The sequence below is a fragment of the Merops nubicus genome, unplaced genomic scaffold (assembly GCF_000691845.1).
Source record: "Merops nubicus isolate BGI_N331 unplaced genomic scaffold, ASM69184v1 scaffold6545, whole genome shotgun sequence".
NCBI classification, from domain to species: Eukaryota; Metazoa; Chordata; class Aves; order Coraciiformes; family Meropidae; genus Merops; species Merops nubicus.
Window position 1 is genome coordinate 49746 of NW_008610305.1, and position 26894 is coordinate 76639.

At 49.8% G+C, this 26894-nt stretch overlaps 1 protein-coding gene across 1 annotated transcript; it reads left to right on the forward strand.

Annotated features, from left to right (window-relative positions):
* Positions 1-15103: 15103 nt before the first annotated feature.
* Positions 15104-26398, forward strand: MSLN (mesothelin; the record flags this gene model as incomplete). The annotated part of the gene is made up of 17 exons (XM_008940872.1): positions 15104-15147; positions 15624-15728; positions 16119-16290; positions 17100-17315; positions 17410-17580; positions 18541-18687; positions 18838-18887; positions 19697-19817; positions 20146-20231; positions 22011-22101; positions 22571-22682; positions 22910-23094; positions 23835-23981; positions 24180-24313; positions 24821-24945; positions 25532-25626; positions 26209-26398. Coding segments are annotated over exons 1-17 (2191 nt in total), but the record flags the coding sequence as incomplete, so codon positions are not given.
* Positions 26399-26894: the final 496 nt, after the last annotated feature.

Sequence of the window (26894 nt, forward strand, 5' to 3'; positions counted from 1 at the left end):
GCTTTCCAGTTCATGAGCTGGATCTCTGACTGCCACAACATGGTCTTTGTCTTTTCCCCCACCTTCTTTCTTAGGTCTGTGTGTGACCTGTTGCCCACTAGAAGTGATTTATGTGCACATATGTGTGTGTGTGTGTATATATGAATATATTTAGGAGAGGGCAGGTTGGACTGCTCTGTTGCATCACCAGGTGTCAGCCTTGGTGCAAGGAGAAGGAGCTGAGGAGAGGCAAAGTGTGTTAGCAGGTGGCTGGCTGCTGCAGGAGACTGTTTTCTTGAAGGTTTAAAACACACAGGCAGAGCTTCTTTGTGCCTGGGGATAAGGAATGCCTGGAAATTAGAGCTGTATCTTAGAATCATAGATTGATTTTGGAAGGGTCCTTCCAAGGTCCTCTAGTCCAACCCCCCTGCAGTGAGCTGGGACATCTACAACTAGATCCTGCTGCACTTCAGTGCAGGGTAGAGGTGGGCAAGTGCTGATGATACTCACAGCAGAGCCAGGAGGTGCAGGGGCATTGCTGGGTGCCCACAGCACCTCACCCTTTCTTGCCCAGCCCTCTGGAAGGTGTGTGTGTGCTGTGGAAGGACCTGCTCAGCCAAAGGACATGGGAGTTGTGAGAAGGTGGCACAGCAGCTGGCACCAGTCAGGTGCCAAATAGTTTTAATGCCTTGAGCACCATGGTACAGCCAGAACTGATGGCTGAGGGGCTGGTTTTAGGGTAACCTGGTTCTTCCTGAGCAGCCTTTCAAGGCTGAGCTGGGTTTCTGCCAGCTCTGAGCCTCCTCCTGCTGACAACTGGTCTTCCCATGATGTGAGTGACCTTAAAGCTGGTCCTGCTTCTCCCTCCTGGCTGCTGACGTGTCAGGAGTGCCTCTGACAGGCACAGCTCCAGACCCTGCCCAGTCCTTCACCAGCATGAACAGAAATCTTGTCTAGGAAGGAAAATCAGATGTCAGAGGAATTACCTTTGGTTCTTATTTTAACTTGGTTGGGCTTATAGTTCAAGACAAGGTTTGAGGGTTAGATGTAAGTGGATTTTGCCTTTGGCACAGATGTTACAGAGGAGATTACAGAGAAGAGAGTGAGGTAGAAAGCAACCCAAACCTCTTGTGCAAACCTCTGGGAAGGTGTTGGGTCTCAGTTCCAGCTCTGAACTGGTACATGATGCCATTTGGCCTTTTTATCCTGCCTGGATCACCTCTGCTGCCTTCCTGTTAGTCCCTGTGACTTCAGCAGCATGCAGAGGACTGCTCTGGGCACGTTGTGTGGCCAGGGCAGGGTTTGCTCTGGAGATCAGGTTTGGGTTTGGTGCTGAGGTGATGGGGGAGCTGCTGTGTTTGGTGGTAGGCAGGTCTCAGCCCCTTGGCTTTCCTCTTTCCTCTGTGGAAGCAGTGCCAGGCGAGGGCCTGTTGGCACAGGCAGGTGAGGACAGAAGGTCTTGGAAGAGCTGTAAACCACAAACCTTCAGGCTCAGGCTCTGGTGACCCCAGTGGCATTTGGAGGTGTGGGTGCAGTAACATCTCGACGCCAACAACGTTTCTTTGCACATATCCCCTGATGTGACTGCAAGCTTGAGCAAACAGAGGTGAGACAAGCAGCTTGTTGAACCAAATGTTGCCTTGTTTATAAAAAGTCTTTCTAGCTGACATTTAACGAGCAGGCACGTCAGACCACACAGCCACAGAGCTGGATGGGACCTGTGTGCTTACCCATTCTTTCAGAGATCTAGGCTGAGATAAAAATCACTCCTGTCCATGTGAAACTACACTTGCATTGGTCATAAATCTGAGGGTATCAATTCTCCTCAGGCACTTTCTCAACCAACTGCTGCTTCTGGTATCTGCCACTCCTTGAGAGTGAGCTGTGCAATTTGATGGCCAGCGTGGGGACTTGGCTCCTTTTCTAGCCTGAACTATCCCTCTGGTCCTGTCCATCCATTGGTTTGTGGAAAAAGGTGGCTATGCAGCTGAAATGGCCCAAATTTCTCCTTGCTGCAGACATCACAGTTGCTGCTCATGCTGAAGCTTTCTTCTTGCCAATGCTGACCACAGCAGTAGGTTCAAGAGGAAAACTTTACGTGAAGGTTACCTGCAGGATGAGGCTTTCTAAAAATGCATCTTCTGCCTTAGCCCAGGGCCTTTCCAGCTGCCAGCCCAGCTCTGGGCAGAGGGGTTGTGAGACTGGTCCACTCCTAAGGCAGGAGAGGTCCTGCTGAGTGCCTGGGGACCCTCGTGACTGTCTCTCCTGTGGTTCTGCAGGTAGGCAGCAGTGGGTCTGGTGCAGAGCAGCAGGCATGAGGGCAGGACTGCTGTGTGGAGGAGGCAGTGAGCCATGGAGCAGTGCTTGGTTCACTGCCCCTGAAGTCACACTCCTCACAGGTGGGCATTCTTTTAGCTCTGTTTCCTTGTCTGCATTTTTGGAGAGATAAGGAAGGGAGGGGTTTCATACAGGCTTGCTTCAGTTATTGGGGAGTCTTCCTTGGTGTGCCAAGTCCCAATAAGCCTGAGATCTCTAAAAGGATAAAAGGAAGAGCTAATTTCAAGTGATGGCTCTATTATAACACCCTTTTTTTGTGGGCTTGGAGCTGTTTAGTCCTTAGACCACAGGCTTTGGATCATTTCTGTCTTCATCCCCCTCTGTCAGCTCTAGACACAGCCCTTTGCAGGGGGCTCTCACAGCTCGCTGGACTCTGGCACCAAGCATGTCTCTTTTTTGCCCCACTGAAGAGAAGAGGTTTGTTCTAGGCTGAGACTTGACATTCACTTCTCTCCCTTTCTTTCTGGTTCTCTGTCTGGTCTGCTTTGGAGATCCTCCTAAAAGCTGCTGTTGTGTGTATCACCTTCTGACCTGTGGTCCAAAGGTTCATCCAAGCCAAAGGTTGGACACCACAGCTGTGTCCTCCAGGACTCCTTCATGCACTCTGCCTTGTCCTGGGCATTTTGTTGTGGTTTTGTTCTGTAGCCTCTTCTGTCAGTATCTACACTTGGGATTCATTCTTTGATGTGCTCAGGTAACGAAGAGATCTGAGGTGATGGGCAAAAAAAATCAGTTCCCCTTTTAGAGCTGTGTGTCTCCAGATCCTCTTTGTGTACTTGGAATATGTTGTCCCAGCAGGGCACAGATTTCTTCATGAGACAACTAATGAAGAAACAGGGAAATAACTTCAAGCTTTTGAAAGAGACCTTCATGCTTCCAGCAGCCTCCTTTGCCTTTCTGTTCAGTTAGTTTGGTTTTCTTTTCTAGGTGGTGTGTGCTCATTTTCAGCCTTCCCTGTGCCTTGATATCATCTCCATGACTCCTGCAACCTTTTAGTCTTTCAACAGCACCTTTTGGTGTCTCTTCAGTGAGCTTCCTTATTTTGCTCCTGTCCTTAGACCTCTCCTTCCAGTTGTGGCTCGTGGACTGTGTGTAGGGGTAATGAAAAGGAGCACACTGGTGGGGCTGTCTGGACCCAGTGAGATGGGATGAGATGAGATGAGATGAGGTGAGGTGAGATGGCCCTTGCAGGCTCCCAGAGGAGCTCAGCTGTGGTCTGACTTACCTCAGTAAAACCCTGAGCCCCATCCTTGTAAGGAAGACCTGTCTTTTTTTGAGGAAGCACAAAGCCCCTTTTGTTCTGGGTGAAACCCCTGGGGAGGTGCAGTCCCTTGGGCTGAGCAGGGTGTGTGGAGTGTGTGTGGTGGAGGAGGGATTGGAAAGGATTTATTGTCTGTTGCCACACCTGGCTTAGCATGGCAGGAACTCCTCAGCAGTCAATTGTACAATGGAGTGTGACTGAAGGACACTTGAGCTGTACCTGGTACTGCACAGGCAGAGTTAGGGCAGGTGAGAAGGCACTGACTCATCTGAGGAGTGGCTGAGGGAGCTGGGGGTGCTGAGCCTGGAGCAAAGGAGGCTCAGGGGAGACCTTCTGGCTCTGACAGCTCCTGACAGGAGCCTGGAGCCAGGGGGGGGTCGGGCTCTGCTCCCAAAGAACACATGACAAGACAAAAGGAAACGACCTCAAATTGCACCAGGGGAGGTTGAGGTTGGATATTAGGAAAAACTTCTTCACTGAAAGGGTTGTTAAGCAGAGGACCAGGCTGCCCAGGGCACTGGTGGAGTCCCCACCCCTGGAGGGGTTTCCAAGATGTGGTGTGAGGGACACGGGTCAGTGGGGACCTGGCAGTGCTGGGATATGGTTGGACTCAATGATCTTAAAAGTCTTTTCCAACCAAAATAATTCTGTGATTCTATGATTTTCCCATGGTCCAAACGACATCTCAGACTTGTCCCACTCCTGGCCACCCACTGCAGGTTTCCTTGCCTCCCCTCCCACCCCAGCCCCTCGGTGTGTGAGTTAGAGGTTAGATGCAGAGCTGGGCTTCACCCTTCACTTGCCATCACCAGGAAATTGGTGTGTTTGAGAAGAGAGGGAGGTGACATGAAGCCACTGGATTTTTTTCAGCTTAGGCAAAAGGCAGAGGGAGGAATGTGAGAGGCAGAGAGAGGTTTCCTGCATAACTGTGTTGAGCTACAAGTGTTTGTTATGACAGAGGAGCTCTAAAATCCCCCTCACAGGCCTGTGCAAGGGCAGGCTGGCTGCACAGTGTCTGCAATTGCACCAGGGTGGAAGGGGTGGGCTGGGCAGTCTCAGAGACCCCTCCCAGCTCAGCACTTGGGTAAGAGAAGGTCTCAGGTTGTCCCTCACTGAGCACAAGCTTGACTCACACCCCTGTTCCATGCTCTGTGTTCCCCTTTGCCTGCAGCCAAGTTACCTGGTGCTGCAAAATTAGAAAAGTTCATCAGGGTGGGGATTGCAGTGCTTGGGAAGGGAACGTGGTGCTGATGAGAGTAATTGCAGGAAGAGTTCTCCTCCTGGGGTGCTGGTAGCTGAGGGTGTGCTGGGTTCTGTCCCCTGAAAGACTTGTCTGCCTAGATATGGGCTGCAAATATCTCATCCTTGCTAGGTCACAGTCACCACCTGGACCAGTGCACGTTGCTAAGGCTATTCAGATAACAGGAATAAAGCTCCTAGAGCACGTCCCTTCTGGTGAGCACCAAGGTTATTGCTGAATTCTGAACATAAAACCTGCTTTTCCAGAGTCCTGTCACTTTGTGTGAGACTGGGACATTCTCCCCCCTGACCTCACCCTGAGCTAAGCAGTGCTGAGCCTCTGTGGTGACCTCGTGGTGTCCCTGGGCTGGGCCAGGCTGGCACTGGGAAAGTGCAGGAAAAACTGCAACAGGCCAAACTGCTGTTCCCAGCTTTCAGTGCTGTGCAGTGGTGAAGCTGGACTTGGCATCACATCCAAAGGGTAAAATCCTGTAGCTGGATTAGGGTGCTGTAACTCTCCCTTGGCTCACTCGAGCAGATGCAACACCACAGATCAGCTCTAGCCTTCTTCTCTGTAGTTCCAAGAATTTTGCTTTGCTATGAAGTGTGCTAAACTGGGATGGTGGCTCAGCTATTGTTGTGTTGAAATCACTGCCTGTCTTCCCATCTTTGAGGGGCTTCTCTCTGTCTTCATCTCCTCAACTGAACACTCCTTGGATCAGAGCCCTTCTTGTTCATACCACACTTGGGTCTGTGCTCGTGGCTCGTAGCTGCTACAGGATGGATGCAGCTGAAGTGGCAGGTGCTGGATGCTTCTGCTTCTGTTTTTCTGCTTTTCAGACCTCTCCTGGTGTTTCCTCTCCTGCTACCCTGGGGAAGAGCCACAGATGCTCTGCTGCAGGTGGCAGAGCCCTGCTGTGCCACAAGCTCTTTGTTGCTTTCTTGGTTGACTCTAATCTGGACCCACAGCTTGTCCAGTGGCACAGCCAGGTCTCTCCAAGGCACTGACAGCTTTGCATTGGGAACCTGATTGAAGGATCCCCATCCATCCCAAGGAGGCTTTGTGTGGATATCCTGGAGAAGAGGCTTCTTGCTTTGAAGTCTGTGAATCTGCCTGTCTGTGAACTGATTCAAATTTGTACATTTTTGGGTAGTTTCGGATCGGTGTTGGTGAGAGTCACTTTCATGTTGGGCATCTTGCTTCTTACTCAAACTATGTTTATGAGTCAGTCTTGCACTAGTCCCAGAATAGCTTCTAAGTGTCTTAAGTGTGGTAAGAAAACTGGGAGTGTGGAGAGAGCTGGGGCTGGAGTTACATGGTGATGTTGTGACTCAACACTGGCTTTTCTCAGTGCTGTCACAAGGACACGATTTATAGATGGGCAGGATGGGACAAGCCTAAGCCCAGGACATAACTGGTTGACAGGAAAACTTGTCTTGAGAAGCATCAATAAAGTCACCAAAGATGTTTTTTTAAAATCTGAACACACAAAATTACTCCTCTGCTCCCAGAGAAATGGAGAGAGTTGCTCTGGGCAATTTATTAGCGAGTTAGGGGATCAGATCCAAGGGATGTTTCTCAAAATCAGGAGGACCCCTGACTGCTGATGGCCAGACCTGGGGAGGTCACAGAGAACATCACCACGTGTGATTTAGCTGGAGGAGAAGGGCAAAGCCAATCCTCAGCTCCTGCAGCAAGCATTTACTGCATAAAGACCCCCCAAAACCAAAATGTGATCTCTATAATAGCAATATTGGTTAGTTTTCAAAATGGAGCAGCCTGCAGGAATTGGAAAGCCCATAAAGTTTTGTCCTGGGATCTTTTTAGCAAGGAAAATGAAGGTTTGCTGTGGGAGGGGTGGCTGCTGGTGACAGGGAGACAGGGATCTCTGGGATTACAACCCTGCAGCCACTGGATAACAACATTGCTGCTCAGTGGTCTCCTGGCTGTGGTGCTTGTGAGTGTGAACGAGCTGCAGAAAGAGCCCAGATGGCACTTGGGGTGCAGATGCTGGGCACCTTGGCACCAGGCCAGCGTGCCACGAGCACCCCTGAGCACCTCAGCAAGGAGAGGTTCCTCAGGGAGATCAGGCAGTAGAGATCAGGAGATGTGCTGTGGATTTGCTTGCATCCTGGTGTCCTGGCCTTACCTGAGCACGGGGCTGCACGTTCTGATGTCAGCTCTGCCCGTTCCTCTGCCCTGAGCACAGGGCTCTGTGTTTCACCTGATTGACCTCCCTGAGCCTGGAGCAGAGCTCCCAGATCACCATGCCTGTGATCTGAAAGTGGCCTGGCTGAGAGCTACTGCCTAATAACTCACTTTGGAGTTTCCTAGGTGAGGAGAAGACTGAGGTAAGCAGAAGTTTCAGGAGGGCCAAACACGTCAAGCTCCACTGAAGCAAAATTTCCTGATTTCTTCAGTAACTGGAGGAAGGTGGTTCTAGAGGAGCTGTCCTGGGAGCACAGCTTCAGTTTTGTTGCCTCCTGGAACTCCCAAAGTTGTCCTGTGCAGGGCAGGGAGGGGATGAACTGATCCACTGACCTCCCACCGCATCCGAGGAGCGACAGGTGTTGGCACACAGCCCCCGTTTATTTGTACTGCTAACCCTTTGTATTCTCAAGATCTCAGAGGTGTGTCCCGTGCTCCAAATCCATCCTGTAATTTCAGATGCAGCTTGAAGAAGCCAGAGACACACCCTGGTTTGCTCAGTGAAAAGCAGCTCTCTGCCCGTGGCCCCGCACACCGAGCGCCCGGCGACTGGTGGCTGGCAGGTGAGAGCCACACTTCACTGGCCCAGAGAGGGGGGTTGTGCAGCCAGAGGGGGGCTGGGCTCACAGGGCATCAGTCACAGTGAAGCAGCCTTCACTCAGGCTGAATTTGCTGCTCCCTGCTTTCCCAGGCTGAGCAGCCCCTCAGGAGTTGGTCGTGCACCTTTCGGATGGGTTTGGGGAAGGGTGTTGGCCTGTCTGAGTTTGCTTGTGAGACAGTCAACTTCTGACTTTCTCACTCTGAGTTTGCTTTTGGAGTTAGGTATTATGTCCTTCTCTGGTGGGATTCAGAACCCACCTGGCTGTGACCCTGGGCACCCTGCTGTGGGTGAGCTGCTGGAGCAGGAGGGTTGGATGAGGTGATCTCCAGAGGTCCCTTCCAACCCCACCCTGCTGGGATTCTGGGATTATTCATGTTTGCTTTTTCTTGGCTGAAATAAGGTGGTTCCTTGCATGTGTGGGTGCTCTGAAGACCTTTGCAGAAATGCCACCTTTACTCCCAAGGCTGGGCTTCCTCCTTTTGATGGGTGAGTATTACTTTGAGGGTGACGGGTGTCCTGGGAGGATTTTCCTTACCAGAAACTGTAGCTGAGTTAATCCTTTAAAGAGAAAATTATGCTGAAAGACCATTGAACAATACTTTGGTGGTTGCTCTAAATCCCCAGCCTTTATTCTGCTTGTTATTGCATCTGTGAGCCAAAATCTATTCGTTTTTGTAATAAACAGGGTGGAAAGGAACTTGGAATTCATTTTCCTCCTGCCATTTCTCAGCTGTCTGCTCACTGCTCCTTTGGATGGAGAATCCAGGTGTCTCTGGGAAAGCACTTGAGACATAATCTTGGCTGAATCTGATTCTCTCTCTATTCCCCTGCTTTGGTAGTAAAGGATTCCAGAGCAGGATCTTTGTTTCTTCCAGAAAGTGTCAGCACTTTATTCTTCCTTCCTCATTGGGGCTGACATGGTGTTTGCAGTGAATGTTGATGACAACAGAACATGAACTTGCAACATCACAATTAACCACTGGCTGGGGAACACCTACATAAAGGGACCATCATTTTCTCTGCAGTAGGCTTAGTTATCAGTAAAATAAGTAAAAAAATAACTGTTTTTCTTTATTTCCTTAATTAAGCAGTTGGTTGCTGTTCAGAACTGGCCAATGTATTATGAGCACTCTAGTGAAAATGTGATTCTTTTTTTTCCCCAATTTTCTGTTAAAATCTTGTTCAAAGAGGGGTGTCTCTGTCCAGCAGAAGTACATGGGATGCTTGTAAAAGTTAATTCCTCTTAATCCAATTTCTTTTAAATCTGTCAGGTCAGTGATTTTGGTGGGGTGTTCTCATGTTGGCCACTGGTATGGGACATCATTCCATTCCTTGGGGCCATGCTTGCCCTCATCCATCCACCCATCTTCACCTCCAAATGCCCTAGGTGATGAGAAGGAGGAAAGGCAGCATATCAGAAATGGGCTGAGCTTGTAGAGAATTTGCCTCTGACAGCTTGTATGTGCTGCCCTTTTGGGGTCGAAGAGAGAAGAATGATGAGAACACAAGTTTCTGAGAGTCCCTAAAGTGGACCCCAGGGGGTATGAGGGCTGGGAGCTCTAGAGCCATGGAGCAGTTGAACCTGAGCTCTGCCACACCTCCATGTGCTTGCTGGGCACTACTCAGCTGGCCCTGGGCTGGATGGGCTGTGGGTCCAGGAGATGGGGCATGGGTGGGGGTGATCTTTGTGGTCCTTTCAGCCTCGTGGCAGCTGTAGTGCCTGATCCAAAGTCACTGAAGCTGGTGGTGTTCTCCCTGCTGAGAGAGAGCTGCCAAACGCCCGGCGCCGTGCTGCTCCTTGAGCAGATGACCAAGGCTTGCAGAGGAGCAGGGATCATAGAATCACAGAATCCTTTAGGTTGGCAGGGACCTCCAAGAGCATCAAGTCCAACCATTGAGCCATTAGGGCTCTAAAGTCCTCTGCTAAAACAGATCAGAATCTGTCAGGGCTGGAAGGGACCACAAGGAGCCCCCAGTTCCAACCCCTCTGCCATGAGCAGGGACACCTCCCACTAGATCAGGCTGCCCAGAGCCTCCTCCAGCCTGGCCTTAAAGACCCCCAGGGATGGGGCCTCAACCCCCTCCCTGGGCAACCCATCCCAGGGTCTCACCACTCTCCTGGGGAAGAACTTCTTCCTCACATCCAGCCTGAATCTGCCCACTGCCAGCTCTGCCCCATTCCCCCTAGTCCTGTTGTTACTCGATAGCCTAAAAAGTCCCTCCCCAGCTTTCTTGTAGCCCCCCTAAGATACTGGAAGGCCACAATAAGGTCACCTTGGAGCCTTCTCCTCTGGGCTTGGCGTGGTCTGCCACGTGCAGAGATGGGTCAGAGGATGCAGCTAGAGGGGTGGCAGGAAACTGAGCCTGGGAGTGTGGTGGTGGGTGGCTGGGGCAGACACCTGGTCGGGCAGAGCTGCCCCAGGCGATGGTGAAGGTGCCAGTGCTGAGCAACTGAGTGCACAGCTGGAGAAACACAGGGACAGAACCAACTGGGCAGTGATTCACTGCCACCAAACCGTGGCAATCAGGCTGCCAGAGCAAACCCCAGAGCCAGGAACCATTTCCTTCTCCCTCTCCCTGGCCCTCGGTTCGGGCAGCGTTCGTGGCATGACTTGTTCTGTCTTGGCAGAATCTCGTGGGAAGTCCCTGCCTTCCACCTTTAACTGTAGCCAGGGGATGGTGAGCTTGGCAAGCTGCTAAGCTGAGGTAAATAATACTGATGCCAGGAAGATTTGAGTCTGTATGTGGCGTTACTGTTTTCCTAAGCTTGCATTTCACCACCTCTCCAGCGCCGTGGCCCTGGCAGGGGAGATGCAAGCTGCCACCAGGAACAATGTAGAAGCTGGGAAACAAGAACAGAGAAGTGGAGGGCTTGTGTGGACCTGTCAGGAGCCAGCAGGGACAGGTTGGCTTCTCTCAGTAACTCCCTGTCAGGCTGTGGGGCAGGCCTGGTGTGAGGACTATTGTATGCTGGTGTGACCTGTGTCCCCTGCAGTTCTGCTTGATTTTAATCCACTTTGAGGACCTAGCAGGAAAACGTGTGAAATCCAACACAGGCTGGGCTACTACTGATGTGTTGATGGGGATGCTGTAAGGAACCAGTAGAAGCTGCAAAGTTAAAAGCAACATGGTGGGGCTGGCTTTCCAGGCTCATCTCTGGCCCTGGTGCATCAGGGATGCTGGGCAAGGAGGTCCTGGAGAGCAGGACTTTCCCCAGAGTGTTCTTTCTGCCTCTTTCCTGGGCTCTTCCTCTTTGGAAGTGTGTGTAACCCCTCTTGTCATCTGAGACACCATATTTCTGTCCTCTGCCAGTCTGACCCAGGGTGGATAGAGGAGCACCTCGTGTCTGCTGCCACAAAGTCAAAGAGAAAACAGCAGAATGGTCTTGACAGAAATGATTCAGTGAAACATTGGGTCAAGAAGGAGGAATAAAATAATGTAGTGAGATGAGTGATGTTCAGGGTCTGTTAAGCCAGAGAGGGGCTGGGCTGTGGGAATGAGCTTTGTCCTGGATTTGCTGCTAAAACCCTGGCCCATTGTCTTCCAGGTTGGCAGGTGGCTGCTGCAGCTTCTGCTGGGACATATCTGGTAAGGCCACCTCATGAGTTTAAACTGATTCACCCATGTCTTCAGCTACAAATCATGTGTGGGTTGGGGGTCAGTGTGGGCCCCTTCCTGACAGCAGCACCTTGGTGGGAATCAATTGCTACAAGCCAGTGTTGAGTGTGGAGGTGGATGTAGGTGCCCTTCCCCTTCCTGCCTCCCAGGCAGTGGCTGGAGTGGGGATGTCTTCTCCAGGTCTCTGCAGGGCTTTGGTGGGAGCACAGCACCAGACAGGTCAACGAAGGTGGCACCCATTGAGCATGCTCAGATCCTCAGGAGAACAGTCCCCCCCATGCCTGAGGGATGGGAGCACTCACATGACCCTGAACTTCCCAAGTGTTTGAAGTACAGAGCCAGCAGTGGTAGGAATTTGGGAGACCTTCTTGTGGCCTTTCAGTAGTTAAAGGGGGCCTGCAAAAAAAGATGGGGACAGACTTTTTAGCAGGGTCTGTTGGGACAGGACAACAGGTGATGGGTTTAAACTAAAAGAGGGAGATTGAGACTAGAGAGAAGGAAGAAATTTTGGACCCTGAGAGTGTTGAGCCCCTGGCCCAGGCTGCCCAGAGAGGTGGTCACTGCCCCATCCCTGGCACCATCCCAGGGGAGGTTGGAGGTGTCTCTGAGCACCCTGCTCTAGCTGCAGATGTCCCTGTCCCTGCAGGGGGGTTGGATGAGATGACCTTGAAAGGTCCCTTCCCACCCAAACCACCCCCTGATCCTATGAATTTTGCAGATGGCAATTTCCCACCTAGCATGGCAAGATGGGAGCTCTGAATCTGGCCACTTCCATGTTTTCAGGCCAGATCCAGGCACAAACAGTTGCAGCCAACGTGCTTGTCTGCATGCAATGACCACAAACCATTGTTGTAACTGCATAATAAGATCACCTCTTTTCTCTCTCTCCTGGTGCAGTGCTCCAGCTCCCCTGTCAATGGTGAGTTTTTGACCAAGTCATCTCCATAAGGAAGATTCTTTATACCTGTTCCCTTTACAGTTCCTTTATCTTTGTCTCTCTTTCTTTTTGGGGGAATCAGAATCCGCCGTGTGTGCTTCAGTGGAAAGGTAAGTGAGCCATCAGCACATTGCCTGGGCTGCACTTTCCTTGGGAGTGAGCCTGCTTTGTAGCTGGAAGCCTCTGGAACCAGCTGTAGCATCTTTCCCTCCACAAAGTCCCAGGGTTGCCTGTGGGCAGGGAGGGCTCTGGTTGTGCTCCTTGAAAGAGTGAAGGGAAAACACCTTCCTGGGGCTCTGTGTCTTGTGCAGGACAAAGAAATGCAGGGCAGGTCCCTGGTGTGTCAGCAGCCTGACAGGGGGGCACTTACTGCTCCAAGAACCTTGGCATTGGTGCTGAGCTTGGCTTGGTCTGCTCCAAGCCTTCATTGAACTTGGTTTCTACCTAAGGGTCAACCACGTCCGAGCACCTTCTCCCTGCTCCCAAAGGGCACCAGCAGATAATTCTCCTGTCTTTGTGTGTTTGTTGTTCTGTGCTTCTTCTGTGGGCTGTGCCCCGTGCTTGTGGCTGGCTGGCATTGCTCCTGCTCCTCCATGGATGGGCTGGAACCTTCCCACAAAAAACCAAACCTCAATGAGCACAAGGGGGTCAGGGGCATTCTGAAGCCCTTCAGTGCCTGCTGGGGCTCAGGGCTGGGCAGCTGGGCTCTTCTTCCCCTTCTGCTGCAGGTCTGGGGCAGCTGGCACACAGGTCTTTGCTTTTTCCCCCACCAGGGTCAGCCAGGAGATGCTTCAGGAGGTGGCCCGTGGTGAAGCCTCCCCCTGCAGCCTCACTTTTGGCCAATATGCCTGTGCACAGGTAACAGCAGTTCCCCTCTTCCCACGGGCTGCTGTGGTTTATAGAATCACAGATGGGTTTGGGTGGGAAGGGACCTTGCAAGGCCCTGTTTACAGCATCAGTTGCACTTTCTTCTGACTCTTCTATCACCAGGTTTGGTCTCCTGGCAGTGCTGAAGGCTCACGTGTAGGTGAGCTGGAGAAGCAGCCCTGAAGCAGTTTCCACACTGCAGGAGCTACATATGACACACCTTTTATTGCCTCTACATGGATTTCCCTTTTCTTTTTCAGAGTGCTTGGCTCCAGGACCTTCAGGATGATTTCCTCATATCCTTATACTCTTGCCTTAGCCCTAAACCTGCCAGTGCTATGGATCCAGAATACTCCATTCTGTTCTTTTCCAAATATGATGCCAAGAAGCTTCTAGCTGCTCTGACTCTGTTCAGCCAACGGGTGGGTACCACACATCCAACTGTCCACCTGTCTCATTACTGCCAGTGGAAGGCTTTAATTACCATTACCTTACTTTTTTTACCTCCAAATTACCATGTTTTACAAAGGGCACCATTTCAATCAGCTCTCCACCAACACAGCAGAGTTCTGTGCTGTTAAAAATAGCTGGGGGGACAGAACCAACAACCACGAGCTCACGTGGCTGTTGCTAGTTGTAGTAACAACACAGATCTGGGGTTCCAGTGTGAATTACAGGCTGCCTGGATGTGATTTGCAAAGTATTGCTGTGATGGAAGAGTCTCTGTCCAGAGAGGGGATTATTGCTGGGGGTGATCTGTCCCTCATGGTCAGATTTACATGGATTGATGTTTGTGTTTGTTTAGCATGCCCATATTCACTTGGATTCATGTGTTTCTTCTCCTCTCTTGCCTTCAGTTTTCTCACGTGCCTCTTTCTTTTGAGTGGAGCATGATCTTCATGAATGGCCTGTGGGAGAAGATGTTGCAAGTCCCTGATATCGACAGCCCCCCTGTTTTGTCTCAGTGGGTCCATGGGGGGCTTCAGCCATTCCTGGTCAAGCCCAAGGTCTTTGCTTGCCTCCATGCCAAAAACGTGTTGTGTGAGGCATTTCAGATGATGTAAGTGCTGAACACAAACATTGTTTGGGTGGCTGAGGTAGGAAAGGGGCCCTTGATCCAGTCTCCCAAAGCAAGGGGCTAAACCCTGCTGGAGACCTAGGTGGGTTTTCTGAGCATCTCTCTTCCAAAGCAAGGCTTTGGAACAGGCCTGCTGGCCCTCTGACTGGCCTTCTGGACTGGGGGGGCTGTTGTGGAGGGAGGTCAGGCTGGTGGCTCTGAAAAGGGGTGTGATTGGTAATATCAATCTTCAAGTAACAGCCGCTTCTGTGGGAATCCAACCCTGCCAGGCTGGACTTCATCTGTGTCTGAGGTGTCTCCCTTTCTTGTCCATCTGTAGAGTTGCTGCCCTGAATGGAATATACTCTGATCTGCCAGTGGAAGAGCAGAGGAATCTTTACACTGGGATCAAATACTATCTCCTCCAGGAGGGTAAATAACCTGATTCTCTTTAAGAAACAGCAGAATGCTTTAAGCTACTGATGCATGATACAACGTGAGCTGCCATCAGATACAGGGCTGAGGCTTCACGGGGTTTTTTGGTGAATTTCTATTGTCTCTTCAATGGAAACAGCCTGGGAACATGACAGTGATAAGTGGTGTCAAGCATCATCAAACATTTCCCTGCCTGAAGGCTTTATTCATCCAGGATTGACATAAATCAGCACAGGCAGTCCTATGCTGACTTGCATCCTACACAAACAGCATTTACTGCTTTCCTTGTGAAAGAACAGAGCAGGGTTGGGTTCTGAGGGCTAAAGAATTCAGCACAGGAGTTAGCTCAGAAAGGGGACCCTGGGAAGACACTCCCCTGTGCAAAAATTTCATGTCCTGCAGCCATTTTTAGCAGATTTGAAGGCAGGAAGAAAGATCCTGGTGATGAAGTATCTGGGGGGCTGCCTCTTTTGCAGGATCAAACCAGAAATGCTACAGTGCAGCCATTCCAGGTCTGAATTCCACTGCTTGGTTTAAAAATTATCTTGGATCCTTTTTGGAGCATGCTACTGTTGGAGACCTGCAGCTCTTCAGTGATGAACCAACGGTAAGTGCAGGCTCATTATGGTGATGAGGAACCTGCAAGTGTGGAAAATAGTCTGTGCCTGAGAGGTTGTCTTTGTGCCCTGACCAAAATTTGTGGTTTAGGGGGTGACTGCCCCAGACCCACGTGTCAGGAGTGCTGTAGGGATAGGGTTGTGTCCCTTAGCAGCTCTCCCACCTTTGTCCCTTACAGCAGTCTGAGGCTTACACACCCTCAAGAGTGCAGAGAGAATAAAGCAAGTGTATTATTTGAAAACAAAAAAAATAACACAAAGTTCCTCACAACTTTAAAGCCAGCTGAAAAAAAAACCCTTCTGGCTTGAAGTGAGGCTGGTTCAAACTGTCCCAAGTGACTGTCAGGACTAAAGTATCCATATAAATTACTTTTGGTTTGTTTTCCCAGGCTGACAGTATCCATTTAAATTATTTTTTGGTTTGTTTTTTCCCATGTCAACACCCTCAGCTTCAAAAATTTGCCAGGGATCCAGTCAACCTGCAGATGATCAGCAACCTCACCTTGCTCTGGCAGACGGCTGTGTACTACACCTCACTGCTGACCTCTGCACCTGCCTTCCCCTTAGCCAGGTATGGGACCTGACCTGCCTTCCTACCTGGCTTGTGGCTTAGCAAAAGGTCCCTGGGTGGTGGTTCTGGTGGCTGCTTCCATCAAACCTTGAAAGCCATTTCTGTTCCTCAAGAAATGGTGTTGTGCTTGATCCTGGGGGGGGTCAGGCCACAAGTTCCAAGTCTTGGGAATGATTCCTGTGCAGTGCCAGCCACCAGTTGATGACCAACAAGTCATCTTGCATGTTTTTGTGGTTTTGCATGACAGAGCAGTGCTCTCTGTAAACAGGACCATCAGAGTTCTCTTCAGGAATCAGGGGAAACAGGCACTAGAAAAGAGCATCCAAACAGGGGCCATGGGGCAGAGCCAGTGTCTGTCCTACTGGCAACCTCCTTGTCTCCCATCTGCAGCCTCCCAGACAGATTCCTTTGCTACCTGAGCCCCTCAGCAGTGAGCAACCTGAGCAGAGATGATGCTTTGAGCTTGGCCCAGAGGATCAGTAAGAACTGCCCCTTGAACCTGACACGTGGAGGAACAGCTAGAGAGAGAGCTCCCTCCTCCCTGACAACAGAGGAGCTGCAGGTACCCATGGAGTCACAGAGGGGTTTAGTTTGGAAAAGACCTTTAAGATCCTCAAGTGCAACCATTAACCTGACTCTACCAAGTCCACTGCTAAACCATGTCCCTCACACCACATCTCCACAGCTTGGAAACCCCTCCAGGGATGGGGACTCCACCACTGCCCTGGGCAGCCTGGTCCTCTGCTTAACAACCCTTTCATGGAAGAATTTTTTCCTAATATCCAACCTCAACCTCCCCTGGGACAACTTGAGGCCGTTTCCTCTTGTCCTGTCCCTTGTCCCTTGGGAGCAGAGCCCGACCCCCCCTGGCTCCAGGCTCCTGTCAGGAGCTGTGCAGAGCCAGAAGGTCTCCCCTGAGCCTCCTTTGCTCCAGGCTCAGCACCCCCAGCTCCCTCAGCTGCTCCTCCCCACACTTGGGCTCTAGACCCTTCCCCAGCTTCGTTGCCCTTCTTTGGACATGCTTCAGTCCCTCAATATCTTTCTTGTAGTGAGGGGCCCCCATCTAATCTCCTGTCCAGCCCTGTGACACAGTTCTTCATCCACCTAGGCAAAATTTGTGAGGCTTGAGGATTCAACTCTCCTGCCTCCTCCCATGTACACTTCCATAGGTCATCTTGCCTTTTCTATTGTGGTGTCTGTGTTTCATCACCTGCAAAATCTCAGTGGATGGAGACAGTCCATCTACAGGCTTCATCACACAAGTTAAAACCAGGAAGCCCAGTGATTTAAGATGTCCCAAGGCTGTAGAATCCAACAGACTCACCTCATTGCTCCTCTGACTTTCTTTCCTGTCTCTGTGGGACATTTCAGGTTGCATCCTCTCTGGTGAGGAAGTTTGAGCATTTCCCTCCTGCAGTCCTGCGTGCCCTGGGCCAGGCTGCAGTGGGGCTCTCTGTGTCTGACATTGAAAACAGCATCAGTGAGGAAGACCTTGCAGCATCTCTTCCTGTGCTGGGTGAAGTTCATGGCTGGAACGTTGAGCAGTCCAGTGCTATTATCAACAAACTGCTCAGCTCTGGCTACCAGGTACAAAGGAGAAGGTGTAGAGCTGGTGGAGCTACCTGCCAGTGAGGGAGGTTTGGCCCTTCACCTGCTCATGCCTCTGTGTGTTGCCTTTCAGATCCCTGATGGACAGAGCCTGGCAAGGCTGGGGAGCTTGGTGGCTGGCCTCAACACCAGCAGGCTTCAAAGTCTGTCTCCAGAAGTGATCTTGGAAGCCATCAAGTTGCCCAAGTTTGTTCAGCAAATGGTGAACCTGCCCTCTGCTCTGAAAAGGACCTTTGTGGAAAAGGTGAGGTGTTTTTTCTCTACATGAGCCAAGCTCTGGTGGCTTGGAGCTCAGAGCACTGGCTGCCTGGGGCCAGGCAGTGACACACACACCCCCAGAGCCAGGCCACGTTCCCTTGGGGGTGTTTGTCATGGCTAAACAGTGTGCAGCAGGACAAGCACCTCAAGTCCCTGTCCCTGGGCCTGTGGAGATGTCCTTGGCTGCCAGGCAACGTGTCCTGCTGAGCCTCTTGGGGACAAGGACAGAAAAGAGAGTTGTTTTATGGGATGGCCCTAGAAACTACTCCTCACTGACCTGCAAATTTACTCTCAGAGAAAGGATATTGCCATGGTTTGGAGTGAGACCATGTGAGAAGTGAAGGCAGCTTGGGAAGTCCCTTGTAGGGTAGCCTGATCCTTCAGCAGTTCACCCTTTCACTCCTCCATCTGATTGTGTAGGATTTGGACACCCCTTTGCCTTTTTTTCTCACCATGACTTTAGCCTTCAAGCTGCATCTGTAGCATTCAAGGTCAAAAGACTCTGACCTGTGTTTGGCACCAGGGGCCCTGCCTGTAGTGTGTCCTGGGGCAACAAGCCTTAGGGAAATACCACCTCCTTCACCACAGGATTGTTCTGCAACGTGCCTTTGGCAAGTTGAGACATTGTTTGCCTTGGCAGAGGGGAAAAAATGGTCCCTCCTTTCTGGCTGGTTAAACATTTTTAGGGCATAAAGCCCAGAGGCAGGAAACTGATAAGAGACAGAATCCTTCCCATTCATCAGGACCCCAGGTATGAGCTCCAAGCAGCTCTCCTGGTCTGATGAATGTCAAATGGGAAACATTTCATAGTGTTAGATGTCCAAGAAGTGCCCAGCTGGTGACCAGGGGAATTTGCCTGGCTTCCTTCCCACTGCTTGTTGCTTCTCTAGCAGTTGTTTATTTTAGCCACAGTGTTTGAATGATGTCTTTGTTGTTTGTTTTAAAGATTTCCTCCAGCATAGGCCACCCTGCTGACCTGGTTAAATACATCCCTGATGCTCTGGCCAGCTACGTTCCAAAATCATTGCTTGTTTTTGGGGAAGAGAAGCCCAACATTCAGGATCTCAACAGTAAAACGTGGACCCGAGAGCAGGTAAGATGCTGGTGGCTTTGTCCTTCCTACCCTCAGTGTCAGCCTTGGACCCTGCAGAGCTGTGAGCCCACTCTGCAGCCCTGTCTGAAACCACAGGGGAATGCTGCAGAAGAGCCTCTGAACCAGTGACACTCTGGCTTTCCTTCACAGGCTGCCATGTTTTTCAGTGATGTGATAAAGACAGAGCCTGACTTCAGCAGGTAGCAGTTTTTTTCCTTCTCTTCTTCCATCTTCCATGTTTGTGTTTGCTTTGCTTGCAGTTTCTGGGCTTCCTTTGGTGCTGATGACAGGCCCACAACATTCAATCCATAGCAACAAGTGGATTGAGATGAGAACTCAAACATGTAGCATCAGATTTACCAGGGTGCCAGCTGCAGAATACACCTGTAAGCCACACTGGCTTTCTGAGAGGCTGCTGCTGGCTCAGAATGCCCCTGAAACCTTGCTTCTGATTGCCCCTGTGGAAGGCATTTCTCATCAGAAAACACATCAGTCTTCCCCAGTGCTGTTCCAGAGGTTAAATTTAGCTCTGGAGCTGACATCAGTGCCCTGCTGATTTCACAACAGCAGCTTTTCCACACAGGATACAGGAAACAATTCAAGGACTTCTCCCTGAGCTCTCATGGGCTGTGCCCAGTGATGGGGATCTGCACAACCCCAGTTCCCTTTGAAGGTGTGGCAGGTACTGAGAGCACAGGGAGGAGGCTGAATTCAGAGTAACTCCTGTGCTTCAGAGCACAGCAGTGCTGCTTGGGGTGGGGAGTTTGTCCCTGCATTTCCACCCCCACTACAGGTCTCTAAGTGATGTTTCTTTAACCAGGGATGGCTTCTTCATCTCCCACACAGGTCAAGACTAGAAGTTTTGAGGGGATGGAGTTTGGAGAGCTTTGAGCCTTGAGGATGGGGGAGGTTTAAGCTAGCTGGTTTGTCATGATATATGTTGAGAGCTCAGCATTGAATTTTCTCCTGGAGTCCCTGCCCTTCTGATTTACCTTCTGTACATGTTCAGACTTTCCCAGTCAGTCCTCCAAGGCTTCACATGTGCAGCTGCCAACGAGATGGCAGCAGAAAGATTTCAAGAGCTGGCCAAAGTCATGAAGAAGAAGAATGTCAAGCTAGGAGAAGACCAGGTCAGTTCCTGTATTTCAAAATGCTGTGTTTGAGGTTGTCACAAAGACAGCACTGAGGATTCTTCAGCCAGAACAAAACCACTTCCACCTTCAGGGATTGGACAAGTGTAACTGCTCCTGGGTTTCTATCCTGCAGCTCTGAATTTCCATGAAGAGAGGAGAAGTCAAAACCCAGCTGGCAGGTTTCTCAGGAACCAAAACCTCTGATAGCTTTCTCTTTTTTCCTTCCCCCTTTGGAGCAGAGTAAACTCTTTACATTGGTTTTATTTGTTCTAATATTTTCATGCTGGTTTCTTTTTTTTTGATGTAACCTGTGGTGTCCTTTCAGCTGAGCTGCTTGGTGAAGCTGGTGACTCTGCACGGGGTTCCCAAGGATTTAGATAGTTATCCTACAGACCTGTTGCTGTTTTTAAGGTAACTGTGCTATGGTTTTCAGGCTGTGGCCTTAGTACTTAGTGGGAAAAGAGGTTTTAGTTTATAACCTAACTGCTAACAACTAGTTCATGTTCAAAGCATGTTTCAAACTTGTTCAGGCCTCCTTACAGAGGAAAAAAAGATTAAATTTTAGAAAGCTTTCAAAAGGATCTTAAGGCCCTTTCAGATTCCACAATCTATTATGTTAATATCAACAATATGAATCTGCTTTTAAGTATATCTGTTCAGATATGAAACCACTATGTGGTTTTAGTGTTTTCTGACCTCTGTGAATGTGCTTTTCCCTTACAACACAAAAGAAAGCAGCCAGTAGAGTGGATTTCTTTGTCCCAGTAGCCACCCACTGTGTTCTGTAGCCAGATCTTGAACAATTTTAAGCTGAGTTTCACAACAGATTCCTTAAGATGAACATGAACTTCTAAAAAAAGTGGATCTTTGGGAAGAACAACTGCAGAGAGTTCACTCTGTGGATGTGGAACCTGTTGTACTGGACACAAGATATGTTGAACAGCCTTGAACTTGACCAACTGTCTGATATTGTTCACTAGAATTCACAAAGTATTTGTCTTTAGTCCTTCAGACTATGCAGCCACAGGAAGCTGTGTGCAGTACTTTGCTAATATTGGGAAGGCAAATCTTGATGTTCTGCAGAGAGAGTCACCTCAGAGGAAGCAGCTGCTCTTGGAGGCCTTGGCATGTTTGGTAGGTGGTGAGGGAGCAGCTCTGCACGAGGCTGGGGAGAACTTCAGGCTCAAGAATGCTCTTCTGCAGAGCCACCCACTTCTATTTAATGCCTCTGTCCTGTGTGATTTCAGAAAATCCCTGGCACAGAAGTGAGTGAGGAAAACACAGAGATTCTGGGACGTCTGGTCTGTGACCTGGGTGGAGAATACATCAGAAGCTCTGGTGGTCATTTGCTGAAGCAGCTGAGCCAGTGTGAATCTTTCCTGCCTGATCAAGAAGAGGCCATTAGGAGTGTTATCAGCAGTGGTAACACTACATTTGGGTATGGATTTGTCTTCTCTTTTCTGCTTTTTCTTCAACAACACATCTCCCTTAAACAAAACCAGTGTCCTACTAAGATGTGAGTGAACTCCAACCAACCACCTCGATCAAAAACTTGAATAATTCATTGCATTTGAATTTCAGAGTGGATTTTTTTACATAGTTTTTTTAAAAACTCTACTGAAAAATACATTGTCACTTCTGTGCCTCACCTGCTGTAGTTACAAAAGCCTTTCCTCTGGTCTGTTTTTCATTAACCCAACTTCTCTGAGGTTGTCCTGATGAGGACATGTGGGCTAGAGCTGTTGTCAGTCACTGACTTTCAGAACACATTCTCTTTCTGCCTGTCAAGCTGACAGATGGTTGATAAATCCCTGGCTGTATCTAACAGAAACATTTTCCAGAGAGGCAAAATATTTTCCCTTCCTGTGTCAAATGCCCTGAGATGTTGGCACTGAACTGGGGGATGAGAGTGAGCAACAGGTATTCTTTGGATTTCATGCTTAAGAAAACAATCTATTCCTTAAATGCCACTTTCCCCTCCAGCTGCCCTTGTTTATGTTGCCAACAACTGCTCCTGCTCTGCTGGAATGAAGTTTTGTGTAGCAGGAAGTGATGGAGAAGTTTCAGGATTTCAATCTTGTATTTTCTTAACCTCAGATGTTACAAGGACATAAACCTGGCAGCTTTTAAGGCTTTTTTGTTGTTGTTATTGTTCCCTGAAAGCTGATCCCTGCTAATTTTTGTCTGCAGGCCTCCTGAAAGGTGGTCAGCTTTTACCTTGAATGAGCTCAGTGGTTTGATTCCTGTCCTTGATCACAGCATCTTGCAGAAGATCCCCAAGGTGGGTTATTCCCAGAGGTGTGGGGAGTTTGGGGAGCACTCCTAGGGGCTGCAGGGTGGAAGGAGTATGACAGGGGTTGTTCAGCTGGTGTGTTTTCAGTAGTGCCTTCATGTAAAAGTGTGGTGCCAAATGGGATGGATGGCCTGTGAGCAGTGAGGGTTGATCAAGCTGACAGCCCAGGACTGCAGATCTACATCCTCCTCTTCCTGGAACTGGTGCCAGGGGTGGAAAGCAGTAGTAGCTGTATACAATGCTTTGTGAGGAGGTGGAATGATTTGTGGGGTGTGGGATAGGATGGAGTTCAAGCATTTAGAAGGTTGGCTCCCCAAGAGGGGGTCCCTAGGCTGCTACAGCAGTTCTGCAGTACTTGAACAAGGAATTCTCCTGTCTGTGTGAGCAGCAGTTTGTTGTGCTGGTGGTGTGCCCACCGTGACTGCAATATCCCCCTGATGAAACATCTTCTTTGCAGGATGCTTTAACTCTTTGGCTGAAAGACTTTGCACGTGACTCTCCTCTGTCGAGGGACGAGCTGGCCACCGTGGCCAAGGAGCTCCTGCCTAGGAGGCAGAAACGTGCCACAGGTATGAGACCTGTCTCTGACCCCTGGTGGCAGCATTCCCCCTGCTGTCAGGGCTGTCCCTAGGGCCTGTGGATCTCCCTGGGTATGCCAGAGTTGAGATCTCAATGCTGGGTGGTAGATCCCCTGGGAGGAGGAGGGTGGAACCGTGGGTGCATACCTGTCCATCTCCAGCAAGGGAGCACTCAAAGCTTGGAGCACAAGGATTTAGCATTGGAATTGCTTCAACAGATTGCCCACCTGACCAGAAGATAACGGAGGCAGTTCTTAATAACAACTTGATGCCTATTTTCTACCCCCCTGACCTGCTCCGTGCGTGCCTGAAGAACGTCTCTCTGGAGAACCACCTCTCTCAGGTTGTGACCTATGCCTTCAGTGTGGAGCAATTAGCTGTGCTGAAGGACTATCTGGATGAGGTAAGAAGAATGTCCAATTATCTCCTGGTGAGATTGCTCAGAGACTTGTCTAGCTGGGTTTAAGCATCTCCAAAGACTGAGACGCTCCCATCTTTCTGGGCTCCTCTTCCAATGTTTGACCCCCTTTACTGTGAATATATTTCTTAATATCTAGTCAGACTTTGCATTGCCTGTTGGCACTTAGCCTTTCACTGTGCACCTCTGAGAAGAAGGTGGCTCCATCCTCCCTATAATCTCCCTTTAGCCAGTTGAAGACAGTAATAACATCCTCACCCAGTCTTCTTCAGACTAAAAAAAACCCCAACTCCCCCAGTCCTGCTGCCCCAGCTTGTACCTTGTGTGCTTCTGCCCCCCAACCAGCACAGCCCTCTGCTGGGGACTAGCAAGTGCCAGCCAGATGGAGAGGGGCAATGATTTCCCTTGACCTGCTGGCTCTGCTGCTGCTGCTGGGGAAGCTGGTGCCTGAGCAGCCTTCACCACTGCAAGGCCCTCTGCCCACTCACATCCCTGCTGAGGCAGCTCACGATGCTGCAGGTTGTGGTCCTTCCCTTGGGGCCTGCTTCCCTGAGCTATCCAGCCAAAAAAAGGGACAGATGTGCTCATGGAACCTTCACTGCCTTTGATTTCTTATTCCTTGCAGACCTTCTGGGCTTTTCCACTTTTATTTTGCAAAGAGCATCATTTCCTAAGCACAGGCCTGCTCAGGAGTGTGCAGAGCAATAACCATGGTCTCCCCACAGACATATCCTGATGGGTATCCAGAAAGTCTGCTCCCCAGCCTGGGGCCCCTGACTGCTCTCTTCACCCCTGAGGACATTTCCAAGTGGAAGATAACTTCAGCTGACACGCTGGCCCGCTTGCTAGGAAACAACCCCCCTTATGCTCAGGTAAGGATTTGGGTTTGCTTCCTGGTTTTTTGGGGCTGCTTTAGTGGCTTCAAAGATGATTGGCCCATCCTTGAGGTCCAAACAGAGAGATTTGAAGTGATTCGATTTTATTGCTGGGATTATTGCATGTTTTTTTCTTTTGAGGATGAAAGCACAAATTCTGATTGGAGTTAATTTGCCAATTAATGATGTTTCCAGGCTTCTGCCATCATCAGGCGTTACATTGGCTTGGGAAATCCTCTCAACACCACTGCACTGAATGCCATTGGCCCCAGCTACATGTGCCTCCTAAATGAGACTGAGCTGAACAGGATAGACCCCAGCAGCCTGAAGTGAGTCAGACCTTGTGCTGCTCTTGGCTTCTCACCAAAGCACTTCCCCATCTGCAAGTGCATCCTCCTTTCCTCTCCACTCAGTGAAAGGGACTCTAGGAAGGTCCCTGCTCTGAGCCCAGGTTTAGGAGCCTGCAGTTCTCTGGCCCACCCTTATTGCAGCTCAGCTGATGACAGATGCAGTCTGTGTGCTTCTACCAGAGGCAAAAGGGAGTTAATGAAGTTTAAATTAAATTCCTTTGCAAGACTGCTGAATGAAATTCATTAGCTACCTCTTTGCAAACACATACACTGCCCAGGCACTAGCAGAGCCATGATAACTTAGAAGATATCTCATTGTGGGCAGGAGACTGAGCCACTTTCTTTCTCCTAGCTTCTCTCCTATTAGGAAGAGGGGTTGTGCTATGTAGAGAATCCCAGAGAGACACTCAGAATAGTTCAAAATTTAATCAGCTTGGAGATAATAAATAATTTTCTCTCTCTAAATGTTCTTTTTTTTTTCCCCAGACTGGCATCCCTGAACATTTCAAACTGTTCACAGACAACAAAAAACATCTTGTATGCTAAAGCCAAACAGGCTTTCTCCAGCCAGCCTTTTCCTGCTTACTATGAGCTTATTGCACCATACCTGGGTATGTAAAAGAACATCATGTTGTGGGGAAAAAGAGAGAACTTAGCCAGAAGCTGAATGGGTGCCAAATACCATCTTAGATTTGGGAATTTTCAAAGCCAAGTTGTTAAAAGTTTCAGCCTTTTCCAACTCATAGTGGCATAAAATATTCTTGGAAGATTCCATACCTGATTTGAAGTTGCCCAAATCAATTATCAGACAGGGAGAAGTAAATTCCTGACTTCTGGGATGAGCAAGATCTGCTAGATCCATGAGAAATCCAGCTACTGATGCTCAACACTTCTCTACCAGCCCTTCTCTATGTCACAAGACAAAGTTTTTTCCCTGCTAAGCCAAGAATCTCTTCACAGTCTGAGCAAATTCTTCTTACCCCTCTGGCTGGTGTTGTCACAGTCTGGTTTAGTGGCCAGCACAGGGAAGCACCTCCCAGCAAGATGAAGAAGTTCAGTTGGGACTCAATCTGTTAGCAGCCCCAGCCTCATAAATTTTGGAGACATCATTATAGCTCTAACTTATCTAGATATACCATGGTGCCTGTTTGAGGGTTGTCCTCCATGCCTTGATACACTTTCTCTTCTTCATCCCAGAGGGTGCTCCTGGTCAGGATCTCAAAGCTCTAAGTGAGCACAAGGTGAACATGAACATCAGTACTTTTGTGAAGCTAAGAAAGGATGCTTTGATGGTGAGTTGAATCTCAACGTGGTTTGACTCTGGCATTCATAGTGTGCTGGGGAACTGCCTTTGGTTGTGTTGTCTGTTGGTGTCAATCAGGAGTCACTCCATCATGTTGAGAATGATGCTAGACCAGTAGAAAGTGGGGAACTGGCCTGAAGCTTCTTTAGAAATGGAATTTGGAGTCATAGCTGGCTGCTCAGCCAGTCTTGCTGGGGAGTTCCTTTAGAGCAGGCTTGCATAGGAGCAGGGGACAGGCATCCACTAGACTACAGCCCACAGCTATGTCACAGACCTTCTAACAGAAGGGTTAGCAGTGATACCATCAGTTCCTGAAGAAAGCCCAGGGATTTGGGCAGGGACTGCAGCCCCAACTTGGGCGTGGGAGATTGTCATCAGAGGACAGCAGAAAAGGTCTTTGAGGAACCATTGTGTTCACTCTCCTGACCTAAGGGAAGAGTGTCCCGATTGAAACCAGTCACCAGATGTTTGTCAACTTTGCTCTTCACCTTTCTGCTCATTGAAACCTCCCTGGTTCCTTGGCCAGGGGTGTTATTTCCCTCTGTAATTGTTGCTCTTGGATTTCTCCTAGAGCCTGACGCCCTCTGAGGTTCAGGGCTTGCTGGGGGTGTATCTCCCTGATCTGAAGCAATGGCAGAACAAGCCTCCCATCTGGGAGTGGGTCCAGAGGCAGCAACAATCAGAGCTGGATAAACTGCATATTGGGCTCACTGGAGGAACCCAAGAAGGCTACATCAACATCGTCACGCCCAAATTTCAGTGTATGTATTGTCTGAGGACCTCTGATTGTTCTGCTTTCAGCTTCCAGTATCTTGGGGGGGCTACAAGAAAGCTGGGGAGGGACTTTTTAGGATCTCAAGTAACAACAGGACTGGGGGGAATGGGGCAGAGCTGGCAGTGGGCAGATTCAGGCTGGATGTGAGGAAGAAGTTCTTCCCCAGGAGAGTGGTGAGACCCTGGCATGGGTTGCCCAGGGAGGTGGTTGAGGCCCCATCCCTGGGGGTCTTTAAGGCCAGGCTGGAGGAGGCTCTGGGCAGCCTGATCTAGTGGGAGGTGGCCCTGCTCATGGCAGAGGGGTTGGAACTGGGGGATCCTTGTGGTCCCTTCCAACCCTGACAGATTCTGATCTGTTTTAGCAGAGGACTTTAGAGCCCTAATGGCTCAATGGTTGGACTTGATGATCTTGGAGGTCCCTTCCAACCTAAAGGATTCTATGATTCTATGATTTTTTTGGGGGTTACAGCAGGGAATAAAACT